The sequence below is a fragment of the Podarcis muralis genome, chromosome 9, assembly GCF_964188315.1.
Source record: "Podarcis muralis chromosome 9, rPodMur119.hap1.1, whole genome shotgun sequence".
NCBI classification, from domain to species: domain Eukaryota; kingdom Metazoa; phylum Chordata; class Lepidosauria; order Squamata; family Lacertidae; genus Podarcis; species Podarcis muralis.
In genome coordinates, this window is record NC_135663.1 from 5,574,305 (window position 1) to 5,592,086 (window position 17,782).

The 17,782-nt window shown below is 49.5% G+C and overlaps 1 protein-coding gene across 4 annotated transcripts in view; it reads left to right on the top strand.

Annotated features, from left to right (window-relative positions):
- Positions 1-17,782, top strand: part of SLC4A11 (solute carrier family 4 member 11) — a 229,296-nt gene that overhangs the window by 65,331 nt on the left and 146,183 nt on the right. The window contains exon 1 of one of the 4 annotated variants that reach the window (XM_077933726.1): positions 98-405. The exons of the other annotated variants lie outside the window; for them this stretch is intronic. Within the exon in view, the coding sequence (XP_077789852.1) occupies positions 366-405 (40 nt within the window). The 5' untranslated portion in view covers positions 98-365. Of the gene's footprint in view, positions 1-97; positions 406-17,782 lie in introns of those variants that run through there. 4 annotated transcript variants of the gene reach the window in all.

Below are 17,782 nucleotides of genomic sequence, written 5' to 3' on the forward strand. Positions count from 1 at the left end.
GGGGGCCCGAGCGCGCCAGGGGCGAGGCGCCCCAGGGTGCGGGCGCAGCGGGAGGTCGCCGGGGCCTCTCCTCCCGCGCCTCCTTGGGGAGAGGCTCGCCGCGGGAAGCGCGCTAGGACCGGCGCGGGAGGGAGGGAGGTGTGTCCCTCGGCGCGGCTGCCTCCGCCGCTTCTGCTGCGCCTCCGCCGCCTCCTCCTGCTCCTCCTCGGCCGTCCCTTCCCCTTTCCACCCTCCGCAACCCGGGCCGATGCGCGGGCGCTTTCAGTTCGGGCTGCTCTGCTCCTTCCGACGGCGGCGGCGAGGCGGCAGGCGTGGCGCGCCTCGGCGATGGTGTGAAGCGCAGCCCCGGAGCGGCGGCGGCGGCGATGGCAACGGCGAGGCGCGTCTTCCACCTCCAGCCATGCGGTGAGCTCCTGCTTTTGCCGGGGCGGGCGGAGGCGGAGGCAGGAAGGAGCTCAGGCAGCCGCAGCAGCCGGCGAAGGTGCCCCTCGCCCGGCGGGGTCACGGGCCAGCTGTTGCAGCTCGCTTGCAAAGTTGCAGCTCCTCCCCGGGGCGCCTTTTGCAACTGCGCGCTCCGTCCGGTTTCTGGGGGCAAACACTCCCAGCTCTTCATAAAAAAAGAGGGCTGACGGTTCCCCCCGCTTCCGCAACTTTGGGAAGACTTCCTCACCCCCTGAAAAGCCCACAAAACCGTCCTCCTCCAGTTTGGCTTTTGCACGGCTCGCTGCCGTGCTCTGCAAAGTTTTGCAAGCCAGCGAAAGAGGCGAGCTCGCTTTGCGCACGCAGAAGGGGAAGCAAAAGGGAAGCGGCCCTTTTTTGACAGGAGGATGGAGGGGAATTTAAACAAAAGGGAGGGCAGGTCTCGCTGCGCGTAAACAACCCCGAGCAAGAAGGCAGATCCTCTACTGGCCCGTGTCAAGGTGCTTTTTTTGCGGTTGGGAGAAGAGGCACATACAACAATTAAAGGGTTTGGAGAGGTCGGGTGGGGGCGCTTCTTCTTGGCCAGCCGCAACTCCCCAAAGATCTGCGGAGCGAGCAGCGAGCTCTCCTTTTTGCTCCTAGCTTAAGGGAACGAGAGGTTCGAAGCCTTTGTCAAATACTGGGTTTTCAAGCTATTGTTAGTGAAAAGGGAGTGCTGTTTTGGCAACATCCAGCGGTATTTTCTGTACTTGACTTTGTAAAGACAAAACAAAACATTTAGTTGCTGCAATTGCTCTTGTTGAAATAAGGTAGTTGATGGTCTTCGAGTTATTTGCAAGCGAAACAGAGGCAGTGGATGGTCTTCGAGTTATTTGCAAGCGAAACAGAGGCAGTGGATGGTCTTCGAGTTATTTGCAAGCGAAACAGAGGCAGTGGATGTTGTGCAATTCAGTTTGTTTTTGGTTTTTAAAGCGGTTATCAGCACTTCCTTGAGTCTTTTGTTTTGTTTTTTTGAGGTTGCTGGGTTTTTCCCCCGTCTCTCCTCCCTTTCCTTAGAAGCAAAGTGACTCCGGTATAATCTTGTGGGGGGAACTTCTCCAGCGTTAGACCATTGGAGCGAACGGGGCGATTCTTATCCCTACTTTTGCAGGATGCACAAATCCCATTCATTCCCTTTTCTGGCGTTCTGACTGCTTTGCTCCTCAGCAAAAAGAGCTGTAGGTGGCAGAGCAGTTCAGCTCATTGGGGACTCACAAATCTTGACCGCTGCAAGCATTTCCTGTAAGGTGTCCAGTCCCGGGATGTGTGTGGCTGACCAATATATGGGTTGCAAAAGGTGCCATTAATTCTGCGAGGCCCTTTCCAAACAAGTGCACCTGTTCTCTTTTTATAGCTACAGTGGTACCTCAGGTTAAGTACTTAATTTGTTCCAGAGGTCCGTACTTAACCTGAAACTGTTCTTAACCTGAAGACTACTTTAGCTAATGGGGCCTCCTGCTGCCGCCATGCTGCCGGAGCACGATTTCTGTTCTCATCCTGAAGCAAAGTTCTTAACCTGAAGCACTATTTCTGGGTTAGCGGATTCTGTAACCTGAAGCGTATATAACCTGAAGCGTATGTAACCTGAGGTACCACTGTATATTCTTTGCCTCTTGTTACTAGAATTACCTGCCTTGGGGTAGCCACAATATCGGAACCCAAGTGGACCTCTGGGATTATCCAGCTGAGTATAAAGACAAGTGTTTGTGTTGATGATGGTCAATGCTAATTATCTGATAGCCTTTGCTGTTTGCAGCTTCTCGTACTTCATGTGAAACTGTCAGCTTTTCCAGGTTGTATTCTGCAGCTGCTAAACCAGATGAGGGTTTGAGCCGATGAGTCTCAAAGCCTTTCTGAGTTAGGGATTTCCCCTGCATGTGAAGACAGGCTCCGTTGGTGTGAGTGGATGAGAACGGTAGTGGGTCCAGTGGTCAAGAAGGCGGGTTTTGCACTGGCTGTAGTAGAGGGAAGTGAGGGGCAGGTGGGGCTTGTACACCTGGGAAGGAAGCCCATCTAGGAGAAGGAAAGCTCTGATCCTAAACCTCCGCTGTCTTGTGGGATAGCTTCGGGAGAAGAAAAAGCTAAGGCAGAGCTTTCCAAAATTTTCACGTTGGTGACACACTTTTTAGACATGCATCATTTTGCGACACAGTGGGGAGTGTCCGTGCGACACACCTAGACACTGCCGCTGATGCACTAATGTGTCTTGAGACACATTTTGGAATGCTCTGGGCTAAGAAGTACAGAGGTGCCTTGGTTCTCGAACGGCTTAGTTGTCGAACAAATCGGCTCCCGAACGGCGCAAACCCAGAAGTAAGTGTTCCGGTTTGCGAATGTTTTTCGGAAGCCAAACATCTGACGTGGCTTCCACTTAGCAAGCTTCTGCAGCCAATCGGAAGGCGTGCCTTGGTTTTCGAACGGTTTTGGGAGTCGAACAGACTCCCAGAACATATTAAGTTCAAGAACTAAGGTACCACTGTGAACCCTACACAAATCCAGAGTTGGGTCCCTAAGACAGTTGGGTGGTGCCTTGAACTCCTCCTTCTGGCAACTCCTGTAGCTAAGTTGCTGCATCTTGCTCTGGTTTCCTTTGGACCACAGCAGCGAGGCCAAGAGGGGGGGGTCTTGTCACCCGGGCAGCCCAGGACCTCCATACACACTGCTCAGGCTTGCGCCCCCCCCGGGGTCACTTTGAAAGCTGCAAACACAGTGGTTTGACTTCACCCCCAGAGGCGCACTCCATTGTCACTCGAAAGAGATTAGGATTTCAGTTCGGGACATTGAGTCTCCGGGTTGTGGGTTTGAGCCCCATGTCGGGCAAAAGATCCCTACATTGCAGGGGGCTGGGCTATTACTATTATTTATTAAATTTGTATACCGCCCTTCATCTGAAGGGCAAGCCAGTGTGGTAGAATGGTTATCGTGTGTAGGACTAGGACCTGGGAGACCAAGGTTCAAATCCCCACATGAAGCACACTGGGTGATGTTGGGGTGGTTGCCATCTCTTAAGCCTAATCTGCCTTGCTGGGGTGTTGTGAAGATGAAATAGGGGAGGAGGAGAACCACGTACGCCACCTTGAGCTCCTTGGCAGAATAAGATGGTAAAAGGTAAAGGTACCCCTGCCCGTTCGGGCCAGTCTTGCCAGACTCTAGGGTTGTGCGCTCATCTCACTCTATAGGCCGGGAGCCAGCGCTGTCCGCAGACACTTCCGGGTCACGGGGCCAGCGTGACAAGCTGCATCTGGCGAGCCAGTGCAGCACACGGAAATGCCGTTTACCTTCCCGCCAGTAAGCGGTCCCTATTTATCTACTTGCACCTGAAGGTGCTTTCGAACTGCTAGGTTGGCAGGCGCTGGGACCGAACGGCAGGAGCGCACCCCGCCACAGGGATTCGAACCGCCGACCATGCGATTGGCAAGTCCTAGGCGCTGAGGTTTTACCCACAGCGCCACCCGCGTCGCCAATAAGATGGTATACAGATGTAATAAATGAAAAATAAATAAATAAAACGATAATACAAAATACACAATGAAGCAAAGACATAGCAATAATCCACCTCTCACAAACACATTTTAAAAGGCATAGAATGTTAATCAGCTGAATAATAATAATAATAATAATTTATTCATACCCCACCCATCTGGCTGGGTTTCCCCAGCCACTCTGGGAAGCTTCCAACAGAATATTAAAATACAATATCTATTAAACATTAGAAATTCCCTAAACAGGGCTGCCTTCAGATGTCTTCTAAAAGTCTGGTAGTTGTTTTCCTCTTTGACATCTGGTGGGAGGGCGTTCCACAGGGCGGGTGCCACTACTGAGAAGGCCCTCTGCCTGTTTCCCTGTAACTTGGCTTCTTGCAGCGAGGGAACTGCCAGAAGGCCCTTGGTGCTGGACCTCAGTGTCCAGGAAGATGCTCCTTCAGGTATACCGGACCGAGGCCGTTTAGGGCTTTAAAGGTCAGCACCAACACATTGAATTGTGCTCGGAAATGTAGTGGGAGCCAGTACATTTGGAATGGCTGGCAGAAGAGAAGCATTTTTGCCTGGCGCCTTAATATATGTAATGAAGGTGCCTGGAGAGCTTTCCTGGGGAGAGCGTTCCACAAACAGGGAGCCACCGCAAAAAAGGCTTGTTGTCATGTTTCCACCCTCTGGAGACTAGGTGAAGCTTGTGGTCTCTTCCAGCTCTACAATTCTGTGATTCTGTAAAAAAGAGGGGAGCTGGCTTCTTGAACATTTGGAGCTGTCCTTATGCTGGGGAGAGGGGGCCTTTTTCATTCCGGGTAGCTGAGTGCTGCATACCTTTAACTGGCAGTGCATCACCAGAGTCCCTGGCTTTTGTTATTCGGCTACCCGGGACCCCTTTTCTTCTGGAGCTACACAAAGGTGCTGAACCTGGGAGCCTTACGCATGTAAGGTCTGTGTCCTGCCGCTTGGCTGTGTCTAACCGCGATCGAATAGGGAAAGGCAGCTCCAGACCTTGGGAGCAATAGAAATTAGGAATGGAAGAGAGAGAGAAAGAGATAACTTGTTAGTAATGGAGGAAGGAGGGGAGAACTTTGAAAATAAGGGCTGCTATGGCAGCATGCCGGTGTCAGCTCTTAAGGAGAGGAATGGTGTAACGGGCAGAAATGCAGAGTTCTTGCAAAACCCACTTCCATGCTTCTGGAGGTGGGGTGGATGGAAGGAAGGAAATGGGGATTGTGTCCTGGCCCAGTCCCCATGAAATTGTTCTCCTTGGCCATAGCACCCAGGTATCGGGCAGTGGGTAATGCGGGTGGCGCTGTGGGTTAAACCAAAGAGCCTAGGACTTGCCGATCAGAAGGTCGGCGGTTTGAATCCCCGTGATGGGGTGAGCTCCCGTTGCTCGGTCCCTGCTCCTGCCAACCTAGCAGTTCAAAAGCACGTCAAAGTGCAAGTAGATAAATAGGTACCACTCTGGCGGGAAGGTAAACGGCGTTTCTGTGCACTGCTCTGGTTCGCCAGAAGTGGCTTAGTCATGCTGGCCACATGACCCGGAAGCTGTACGTCGGCTCCCTCGGCCAATAAAGCAAGATGAGTGCCGCAACCCCAGAGTCAGCTACGACCGGACCTATCAGTCAAGGGTCCCTTTACCTTTATAGTATATAAATTTAAGTAATAATAATAATGATATTCCCAATCCGGTATTGCCATGTTCCTTCTAGAACACTGCGAACCGGAGCTTCTCACCTTCCCCAGGTAAGCAGAAGGAGGTCCCCCAGATATGATGCTCAAGACACCTGGAACAAGCACGATCTTCATTTGCACTGTCCTGGGATTGTCATTTGTCTTAAAACGATTCCAAATGTTGTTTTTTGAACTGTTGTGACCATAGCTGTCAACTTTTCCCTTTTTAAAAGGGAAATACCCTTATTCCGAATAGGATTCCTCGCAAGAAAAGGGAAAAGATGACAGCTATGGTTGTGACCTGTCCTGGGACCTTAGGGCAAAGGGCAGACAAAATAAATAAATAAATAAATAAATAAATAAATAAATAAATAACAAAGGCTGGGGCATCAAGATGGGTTGGTTTGACACTGGAATGACGATGTGCATTAGGATTTAGCAGATGCATCCCACTGGTGTTGAGGGTTGAGGCTGCAGCGATGATGAGCTGGTGAGTCGCAGCGGAGGTTGAAAAGTGTTGCAATTAGGGAGATCCACAATCACTAGCTGGGATGGCGGCGGCATTTGTGGTCGGACAATTATATCGAGAGAGAAAAGGGGAGTTATCTCTTCAAAACCAATGAATAATATTTCATCAAACGGAGTGGCAGGTGGAAGCTGAGAAAGATCTAGAATGCTCTCTTGGATTTCTCCCTTGGTTTCTGATAAAATGGTTTGGCTATGAAGCGGGGTTCTAAACGAGAGCTCGGATTTGTGTTGGCACAATAAACTGTGGTTTCTTACTTTCCGTAATGAACTGTGAACGAGTAGCCCGTTGGTGGTGTACGCTGCTTAGTCCCTCTGGCTTTGCTCTTCTCCTAGAGAGAGCAAGATGAACAAATACCAAAACCACAGTGGGACCAGCAGCAAACCATGGTTTATGTGACTCCCTGGGAGTCGTGGCTTGTTGAGGAGCAGCCAGCCACTACCAAGTATTTAACCATAACTGGAAGCCAAGGTTAGTTGTGGATTCTGGGTTTGTTCGTCCTGCTTACATTAGAGGAGAAGGAAAGCAAGAGTGCTTGGGCAGTGTCAGTTCTCTGCTTTTTCACAGTAAACCATGACAAGCCAGAAACCATCACTTTTCGTAATGCATGAGTGTAGTCTTTATTTTGCAATGCTTTTGAGAGATGGCTACCCTTGAGAAACCAAAGCGGGCAAACCTGGTTTCAGTACTTCCAAGCTGCAGAGCAGCTTTCAGCAGTTTGCTCGGCTGTCTGTACCTGCACTCAAGAGGAGTTTTAATTGTTGGGCACCGACAATCCCGTAGTCTCTGTGGGAGTGTTCTGGTCTCTTGAAGGCCAAGCAAATTGCCTAGATCCGTGGTACAAAATGAATAAATCTCCTACCTGTCCACGCTTCAGGGAATATATTTTCTAACATGCACAGGACGTACTGTTCTGTGCTGATGGAGAGCTGTAAATATCCAGTTTTACATGAGCAGTCATCACTTCCTAAAGTGAAGCCTCTTGCTTGTAGGCGTCACTCCAAAATCGCAGTGCGTAGGATACATTAAGCAGCTCATATGGATGGAGTTTGGTTGACAGTAGGGCTGTAAGGCCTTGACCTTCCTCTTCTCTTCCCTCCTCCCTTGTAGAACTTGTAATTATGTACAGGAATGATAATTTGGGGAAGGGCCATAGCTCAGTCATAGAATCGTAGAATTGTAGATTTGGAAGGGACCCTAAGAGTCATCTTGGCCAACCTCCTGCAAGGCAGGAATCTCAACACTCAGTTGGTCTCCCATCCAATTTGAAAGCATACTGGACCCTGCTTAGCTTTGCAAATGTGCCAGCAGACTATCCTGAGCTTACATATTCCAATTGTCAGACTCAGGCCTCATCTGTGTTGCACATTTAAAGCTGTATCATAACACTTTAAGTAGTACTGGCTTCCCCCAGAGAATGCTGGGAGGTGTAGTTTGTTAAGGGTGCGGAGAGTTGTTAGGAAACCCATTTCCCCTTTGCAGAGCCACACTTCCCAGAGTTCCCAGGGAAGAGGGATTGATTGTCAAACGAAGGTTGGCGGTTCGAATCCCCGCGATGGGGTGAGCTCCCATTGCTCGATCCCTGCTCCTGCCAACCTAGAAGTTCGAAAGCACAAAGTGCTAGTAGATAAATAGGTACCGCTCTGGCGGGAAGGTAAACAGCGTTTCCGTGTGCTGCTCTGGTTCGCCAGAAGCGGCTTAGTCATGCTGGCCACATGACCTGGAAGCTGTATGCCAGCTCCCTTGGCCAATAAAGTAAGATGAGCGCCACAACCCCAGAGTCGTCCACGACTGGACCTAATGGTCAGGGGTCCCTTTACCGTACCTAACATCACTCAGCACCCTGAAAAAACTACAGTTCCCAGGATTTTTTTGGGGGGGCTGCCTCTCTTGGTATGCCTCGCGGAGGACCTTAAGGTCCACAAATGACAACACTTTGGAGGTCCCAAATCGCATGGTGGTTAGATTGGTCTCAGCTAGGGCCACGGCCTTTTCAGTACTGGCCCCGACTTGGTGGAACGCTCTGTCACAAGAGACTAGGGCCCTGCGGGACTTGACATCTTTCCGCAGGGCCTGCAAGACGGAGCTGTTCCGCCTGGCCTTTGGTTTGGACTCAGTCAGAGCCTTATGTTTCTCTCCCCTGATGGTCTTGATCTATGGCCTCCTATTAAAATGAGGCTGCATTTTAAATTGTATTTTAACCTGTATTTTAAATTGGGTTTTTCTTCTTCCCCCTATTATGTTTTTATTGTAATTTTACTGGTGTTAGCCACCCTGAGCCCAGCTCTGGCTGGGAAGGGCGGGGTATAAATAAAATATTATTATTATTATTATTATTATTATTATTATTATTATGACTGTTTAAAGTTGGGGAGAGTGCTTTCAATGTATATTGCAGATGCGGCCTCAGCAAAAGCCAGTTTCCTGTCTTCCTAAGTGGATGATTATTCATCTTTTTTTGCAAAACATGTCTTCTTTCTGAAGGTTCTGTTCTGCTTTTATCTGTGCCCTTTCCTTCAGAGCAAACCTGCCTGGAATATGATTCTTGTTACAGATTGTCATGTACTCATAAGGAAGGGATGCATATGTCCACACAAACACACACAAACCTACCTGTAGGGGAGTCTGGCAAATCTTTGCTTCCTTCATTTCTGCCCTCCACTCTCAACAAGATTGGGCATGCCACATTTCCTCTGTTGTTGTTTTTTTGTGCTTTCGTTCGTGGCAATAATATTTGTGGATTGGTAGTTGTCAATAATTTAAAAATGCATTGCCTTGGACTTCCTGGGCGGCCAGATTAATCGGATATGTGGGCCTTTAAGATGCCATTAGAGCCTATCTCCTGTCCTGAAGCCATCTATGGCTTTGCAAGGCGTAGAAATGACAGAGATAAACCCCTAGAGCCCAGGCAAATTGCTTGATGTAGGATCTTATGCAAGGTTCCCAACTGACACTTCGTTTGAGGACAGTTTGCATAATTAACTGTTGGGTAACATGCCTGACCCCCATCGCATGCCAGTAAACACATTATCCGACTTGTGTTTTGATTTTGTGTCTCTCCCCGCCCAGAAAAACCCAGCACAAGATCCCTGCATACTTTTGCATATTGCAGAACTGTCTCATTCTTGTCACTTGCAAAAATGATGTGTGAGGCTGTTCCTTACATCCATATGGCTGGAGGGCAAGGATCTGCGGCTTCAGATGTTTCTGTGCCACAGGGACAGATCTAAGCTTGCCTGGTTTCTTTTCCTGCTTTCCTTTCAAAATTGCAAAACAAAAGTTGCAAATGTTAGGCTGTCCAATAAGTCCAAGAAGTTTGAGCAGAGTTAACACTTTCAATAATATACGGCAAATGGCAGTTTTCAAAACAAGCGTCTCTGTCATCCAAGGAACACCTTTTTTTTTTTTTTTAAGAGGACAATTTCCCTGTTGGGGAGTCGGTTGCAGAGGGGGAAGCAACAACAGCCCGAGTTGTTGTCTTGCTATTGTCTGAAATAACACATCATTCCAGCGACGTTTTCCGCCCTTTAATTAGATGGATCACAAAGGCGTGGCCCAAACATAATTTGGCTGCTTATTACACAAGCAAGGGGGGATGAATGTCTGGTTAGCTAACTTGACCTTTTTCAAAGCTTCAGTTTTCCATCTGTGAAATGGGAACAATCGGCTCCCAAATACAAGTTGCAAGAGAGCCGGTGGGTCTTCTGTTAGCTGGAGATTCTTGCATACAGTGCAAGAACAGCAGTGAATCCTGCATTTTTTTGGGGGGGGGGGTCTTGACTGGATAACCCTTTGAGTCTCTTCCATCTCTACAATTCTGTGATTCCACAAATGCCTTGACTGACAATATGAGGAAGTGTCTTAGTTTCAGATCCTGATTACTTTCGTTTCTGCAGAAGAAACTGGGGTGGCTCTATATTAGCCTTTTCTGACTTGGTACCAGCATTAGAAACTCAGATCTATAAGCTAATTGCCAATTGGCACCTTAAACCTTGTTGTTGTTTAGTCGTCTAGTCGTGTCTGACTCTTCGTGACCCCCTGGACCAGAGCACGCCAGGCACTCCTGTCTTCCACTGCCTCCCGCAGTTTGGTCAAACTCATGCTGGTAGCTTCGAGAACACTGTCCAACCATCTCGTCCTCTGTCGCCCCCTTCTCCTTGTGCCCTCCATCTTCCCCAACATCAGGGTCTTTCCAATTTGTCAATTTTGCCAGCTCTACATAGTCCATCAGTTTTTCTTGCCATGATTCTTTAGTTGAAGTTTCTTCAGTCTTCCATCCTTGTGCTATTAGGACTCTTGCGGCCGTTGTCGCATATATGAAGATGTTTTTCAGCTTTTTGGCAGGTCTTTCCCTACAATCCCTAACAAAAATGCTTCAGGTTTTTTAACAAATGTTAGATGGAACATTTTCTTCATTTCATTATATATCATTTCCCCAAATTTTTTAATTACATTACAGTCCCACCACATATGATAAAACGTCCCCTCCTTTTCCTTACACTTCCAACATATATTTGAACTAGTTTTATACATTTTCCCTAAGTGTACTGGTGTCACATACCATCTGTACATCATCTTCATGTACCGGTAGTTCTCCTTCAACAGGGAACAGTCTGTGAATTTTAAATCCGTTTTCCATAATTTTTCCCAATCTTCCATCATAATGTTGTGACACCTTGCAGATATTTTGGACTCCCGGCCAGCATGGCTGTTGCGCCTGAGGCAGGAGGAAAAGGCAATGTTCTTTGTCAAGGTGGGCAATGTGCAGCATGTTGTGGCATTCCCTTGTCGGCTGTTCCTGCTGCGCTTGGAACAGGAAGGTCTGGATTTCTGCCTGCGGCTAAGTGCCGTCCAGGATGGAAACATTTGCTTTTCTTTGGGAGGGTCCGGGAGCATCTGAGAAGTGGCATGTGCCAACTGCCTCAAGAGTTCGTTGCGGGCACCACGTCAACAGACAGACGCTCCCTGTGAGCACTGAAGCCGTGGCGCTGCATTGCAGGGAGACTGAGTTGTCAGAACAAGGATGCTCAGGAGCTGTGAGGCACTTTCTGTTTCGCAACTGGGATATTGCGACGTAAGGAATGTTGTCTAACTGGGCACGGGCTGCCCCAAAGTGGACCGCGAGGCCCATGAGCGAATTGTGGGGGCCCCGTGTGCAAGTTGTCAAGCCGGATGTTGCCAGTCCAGGTGTCTTCAGCTCCTCACCTGTTGAGGGTGCTTTGAGAAGACGTCTGAAGGCAGCCCTGTTTAGGGAAGCTTTTAACGTTTGATGCATTACTGTCATACCTCGGGTTGAACGCGTTTTAGGTTAAGCGTTTTCAAGTTACGCTCCGCGGCAACCCGGAAGTAACGGAGCTTGTTAATTCCGGGTTTCGCCGCTCGCGCATGCGCAGACGTTCAAAATGATGTCACGCGCATGCGCAGAAGCAGCAAAACGCAACATGTGCAGACATGCAGACACATCTTATGATCTATTCAGGATGAGAACAGGGCTCCGGAACGGATCCCATTCGCATCCCGAGGTACCACTGTACTGTATTTTAATATTTTGTTGGAAGCTGCCCAGAGTGGCTGGGGAAGCCCAGCCAGATGGGCGGGGTATAAATAAATTATTATTATTATTATTAATGAGAAGACACATTGCGAGTGCCAGAGGAAAGGGGTTTTCTCTTCCAGATCATGGGTTTGAATCGCAAAACGACATGCTTATATCAGTCGCTGCCCTGTTTAAAAATGGTCAGAAGTTTGTTGCTTCTGGGAGATGCTCCTCAGCGTCTTCTTAAACTTGTGCACCCCCCCCCCCCGATGTTTCTGGGCTGGCAGCTTCCAGCATCCCTGAAACTTTGGCCAATGGGACTTGGCGTCTAACAACATCTGGAGAGCCATGTGTTTTTTACCCCAGCTCTAGAACATCTGCAGGGCATTACAGTGGTACCTCAGGTTAAGTACTTAATTCGTTCCAGAGGTCTGTTCTTAACCTGAAAGTGTTCTTAACCTGAGGTACCACTTTAGCTAATGGGGCCTCCTGCTGCCGCCGCACCGCCAGAGCATGATTTCTGTTCTCCTCCTGAAGCAAAGTTCTTAACCCGAGGTATTATTTCTGAGTTAGCAGAGTCTGTAACCTGAAGTGTATGTAACCTGAAGCGTATGTAACCTGAGGTACCACTGTATTGCTTCAGCCGACTTTCAGTGGGCAGGATATTTGGTGCGAAAAGGGGGGCGCAGGGTATGTGGGTTTAAAACATACATTACTGTGGTAGGGTTTTATGTGGGATGCTTTTGGAAAATTAGAGTGCAAAGCTTTTAATAAATGGATGCAAGGAGCCTACAAAAGAGAGGTGTCATCATTTAAGTAGAAGCTCCAGAACTCGTAGGGCACAAGGCTTGTGCTTTGAGAAGCTGATGTGTCTATAAAGGGAGAGATTGAAATTTGAAGGTGGTTTCAGCCGAATGTCTTCTTTATGAGCCTTTTCTTCTCCTGAAGACATCCTGCAATGCTCATGTGTTACTCAGAGTTGGCCCATTGAAATTAATGCGCCTAGCCTAATTATGGTCATTGATTATGGTCTACTCTGAGTAAAAGCTAGTTGACTACCACCCGTGGTTCTCAAGTACCATGGTTGGTCCTGCAGAAATTGCAGCTCGCATACAGAAAGTGGGGAAGTTATCGAAAGACCTAAGAGAATAAGTTTTAAAGATTGAAATCGTATTTGCTTATTTCCTGTAATACAGAAATTTCATATTCCTGTAATATTTCAATATGAAACTTTGAAATCCTGCATCACAGCTTGCAGCAAACCATGGTTTCCTGTTGTGTCCAAACCCAGTCAACCAAAGCTTGCCTCCAAACTATGGACAGCATCTAGCTAGACAGTCCTGCTAGTGTGAGGACTTAGAGCTGTGTGGAATTTCCCTATCCTATCCTCCGCCTTCATGCTCCCTAAATTTGTTTTGGGTCCCCCCCCCCCAAACCCTTTGGAGGGGATTTAGAGGAGGGAGACATAGGGAAAGGAGAGGGCAGAAATGTTCCACTGCCTGGCTGGAAGTCCTGGCACTCGTGGAATCAGTTTTGTTTTTCAATCCCGGATTGCCAGATTCGGGATGGAATGGCAAACTGGTTTGTCGCATACTGAGGTTATGCCAAATCCCTGTGTCTAATTGGAGGAAGGCATGCAGAACCGGAGCTTGTGTCTGCTTGTTCTTCCCCAAGTTATGTCTTAACAGCCTTTTCGTGTGCTGAGATCTCACGGCGTCATGATGTTCCTACGCAATCGGATTTCTTGTCTAAAGCACTCTGTCTGCGACAAAAATGTGTAGCTTTGGGGATTCTTTCACAAAACAATTTCAAGATGTATTCTTTTTCAAGTTCGTGCCTTGGTGCATTTTCCCGTTGTGTCCCCAGTGTGATCTGCCCAAGCCAATCCCTTCATACTTTCTGCAGAAGAATTTCCCAAATCACCATTAGGCTTTGTTGTTGTTGTTGTTTAGCCGTTTAGTCGTGTCCGACTCTTCATGACCCCATGGACCAGAGCACGCCAGGCACTCCTGTCTTCCACCGCTTCCCGCAGTTTGGTCAGGCTCATGTTTGTAGCTTCGAGAACACTATCCAACCATCTCATCCTCTGTCGTCCCCTTCTCCTTGTGCCCTCCATCTTTCCCAACATCAGGGTCTTTTCCAGGGAGTCTTCTCTTCTCATGAGGTGGCCAAGTATTGGAGCCTCAACTTCACGATCTGTCCTTCCAGTGAGCACTCAGGTCTGATTTCCTTAAGAATGGATGCGTTTGATCTTCTTGCAGTCCATGGGACTCTCAAGAGTCTCCTCCAGCACCATAATTCAAAAGCATCAATTCTTCGGCGATCAGCCTTCTTTATGGTCCAGCTCTCACTTCCATACATCACTACCGGGAAAACCATGGCTTTAACTATACGGACCTTTGTTGGTAAGGTGATGTCTCTACTTTTTAAGATGTTGTCTAGATTTGCCATCGCCTTTCTCCCGAGGAGCAGGCGTCTTTTAATTTCGTGACTGCTGTCACCATCTGCAGTGATCATGGAGCCCAAGAAAATAAAATCTCTCACTGCCTCCATTTCTTCCCCTTCTATTTGCCAGGAGGTGATGGGACCAGTGGCCATGATCTTCGTTTTTTTGATGTTGAGCTTCAGACCATATTTTGCGCTCTCCTCTTTCACCCTCATTAAAAGGTTCTTTAATTCCTCCTCACTTTCTGCCATCAAGGTTGTGTCATCTGCATATCTGAGGTTGTTGATATTTCTTCCGGCGATCTTAATTCCGGCTTGGGATTCATCCAGCCCAGCCTTTCGCATGATGAATTCTGCATATAAGTTAAATAAGCAGGGGGACAATATACAGCCTTGTCGTACTCCTTTCCCAATTTTGAACCAATCAGTTGTTCCATATCCAGTTCTAACTGTAGCTTCTTGTCCCACATAGAGATTTCTCAGGAGACAGATGAGGTGATCAGGCACTCCCATTTCTTTAAGAATTTGGGATGAAGGGACACGGGTGGCGCTGTGGGTTAAACCACAGAGCCTAGGACTTGCCAATGAGAAGGTTGGCGGTTCAAATCCCCGCGACGGGGTGAGCTCCCGTTGCTTGGTCCCTGCTCCTGCCCACCTAGCAGTTCGAAAGCACAAAAAGTGCAAGTAGATAAATAGGTGCCGCTCTGGCGGGAAGGTAGACGGCGTTTCCGTGCGCTGCTCTGGTTCGCCAGAAGTGGCCTAGTCATGCTGGCCACATGACCCGGAAGCTGTACGCCGGCTCCCTCGGCCAATAAAGCGAGATGAGCGCCGCAACCCCAGAGTCGGCCACAACTGGATCCAATGGTCAGGGGTCCCTTTACCTTTTAAGCTAGGGATGGGGAACCTGCCGCTCTCCAGATGTTGCTGTAGTCCATCTCCCACCAGCCCCTGCCTGGCATAGCCAGTGGTCTGGGGTGATGGGTGTTGGGGTCCGACAATATCCAGAGCACAATAGGGGACTGGGTTAGGCAATGGATCTGGCCTTACCTCCCCAACCCTCTGCAGGTTGGGTTTGACAGATGGGCTCGCCGACAATGATGTCGTGAGCCCTGTGCTTTGCAAGCCCTAACAATCAGCTAATAAGGTGCCTGCAAAGCTCCTGCTTGCTTTACCTGCTCTACACCTGATGTCGCATATAAAACGTAGTATGGCTGGTGGACTTGGCTTGACCAGATTTTGCGGGGGGGGGGGGGGCAAGAGAGGCCTAATTTGGCCCGCAGACCAGAGGTTCCCCACCACCCATCTAAAGGCCGTCCAACGTGTCCTCAGCGCTGCACAACAAAGAAGAAATTAAGTCCCTGCCGAAATGGAGTATCATCCTTGAGCTGTCACTCAGGCTGTGTCGCAGGAGGCTGCTGGCAGTAAATAACACTGATCACAGTTGCAGTTAACTCTTCATTAGCAAAAACACAACTTCCTCAGACTTGGCTGAGTGTCAGGCCTAACGAGCACAGTAAGTTATCTCGGGTAGGTCTTGCTCCCATGAAGCGGTTTCTGAGAACGAAGATGTTGGGTGCCTGCAAGCCCCCAAAACTCTGAGCATCCTCTGGTACGTGCAGCTCTGGAAAAGGCATCTCCCTTCTCTTCCAGTGCGCTCAGTGACGTATACCAGATGGTATATGCACACTAACATGCCTGGCATAACACAGCAAGAAGCGTGAGGCACCGCAGAGCTAAACTACGATTTATTTGCACACTATGTACAGACAAAAGCATAGTGGCGTCCGTTCTCTCCAGCTCTGAGAGAGCAGCAGGCACAAGTAAAACTGAAAGTACATTACAAAGTGCATACTGTACAGTGGAAGAGATAAGACTATCTTACCACACTCTGCTCAGACAGGCATGTGATTTACACCCATCACAAATGCAGCATCGGAGGAGTGAAATTGCTAACAGATGATCCTGACATCCCCCACAGCTGTCTTTAAGTCCCCTCCTCTCCAGGGCTTTCCCCAAGCAATCTGAGACTATGCCTGCGTGAAGGTAACTACTCCACCCTCGTCACGCCTCTTCTGGTTCTGGGAAACCAGGAGGGAGGGGAAGAGGAAGAGGAAGAAGAGTTTGGATTTGATATCCCGCTTTATCACTACCCGAAGGAGTCTCAAAGCGGCTAACATTCTCCTTTCCCTTCCTCCCCCACAACAAACACTCTGTGAGGTCAGTGGGGCTGAGAGACTTCAGAGAAGTGTGACTGGTCGAAGGTCACCCAGCAGCTACATGTGGAGGAGCGGAGACGCGAACCTGGTTCACCAGAATACAAGACTACCGCTCTTAACCACTACACCACAAGGGGAGCTTGTTGTAGCAGGAAGGAGAGACATCTGTGACTTTGCACCAGCCAGACTCATCTCTGCCTCTTGGCCTGTCACCGACCCCTCTCGCTCTCCAGGCTTCAGGAAGCTATCTGCAAGCCTTGGGAGCCCGCGGGAGTTCCCGCCGGGCTCCCACGGCTTGCGGAGAACTGCCTCTATCCCGAAGCCTGGGCGCACTGAGCATTCGCGCCCCGGGCTTCGGGTAACTCTGCGCAAGCCGCGGGAGCCCTCCCACGGCTTGCGGAGAGCTGCCTCTATCCCGAAGCCTGGGCGCACTGAGCAGTCGCGCCCCGGGCTTCGGGTAACTCTGCGCAAGCCGCGGGAGCCCTCCCACGGCTTGCGGAGAGCTGCCTCTATCCCAAAGCCTGGGTGCACTGAGCAGTCGCTCCCGGGCTTCGGGTAGCTCTGCGCAAGCTGCGGGAGCCCTCCCACAGCTTGCGGAGAGCTGCCTCTATCCCAAAGCCTGGGCGCACTGAGCAGTCGCTCCCGGGCTTCGGGTAGCTCTGCGCAAGCCATGAGAGGGCTCCCACAGCTTGTGGAGAGCAGCCTGTTCTGGGGGCTGGGGTCGGGGGAAGCTCAGGCTTCCCCCGCCCCAGCCCCGCGCCTGGGGGGGAATAAATTTTTTCCATTTATTTCCCCACCAAAAAATTTGGTGCGCCCTATGGGCCGGTGCGCCCTATCGGGCGAAAAATGCGGTAAAACACTTAATTGTAAAAGCAGCATAAAATACAGGGGAAAAACCATGAATAACCATAAAATTCAAAGTTCAGAAATCAATTTAGGGGTAATCCGTCTAATAAGCATTAGATAATCTCCAGGGCTAGCTGGCTGAATTAGTCCTACTTGGGCCAGCGAGGAGGCCAGGGGAGAATTAGCTGTGGGGTCTCAGAGCGAGTGATCTTCATAAAAGGGGAGAGGGAGGGAAGAGAAGAGAAGGGAAATAAAACATCAGGCTGAATTCAAATTAAAGGCCAGGTGGAATAGCTCTGTCTTACAGGCCCACGGAAGGAGGTTAAATCCTGCAGGGCCCTGGTCTCATGGGACAGAGCATTCCACCAGGTCAGAGCCATCACTGAGAAGGCCCTGGCCCTGGTGGAGGATAGTCTGACTTCCTTAGGGCCCGGGACCTCTAAACTATGGTTATTCATGGACCTTAAGGTCCTCTGCAGGGCAGACCAGGAGAGGCGGTCCCGTAATACAAGAGCCAGGGGTGATGGCAGCTGGGAGTCTGGAGGGCCCAGGACTCCCATCCATACTTTTAAAGCTTATGTCACAGGCTGGTTGGATGCAAAGG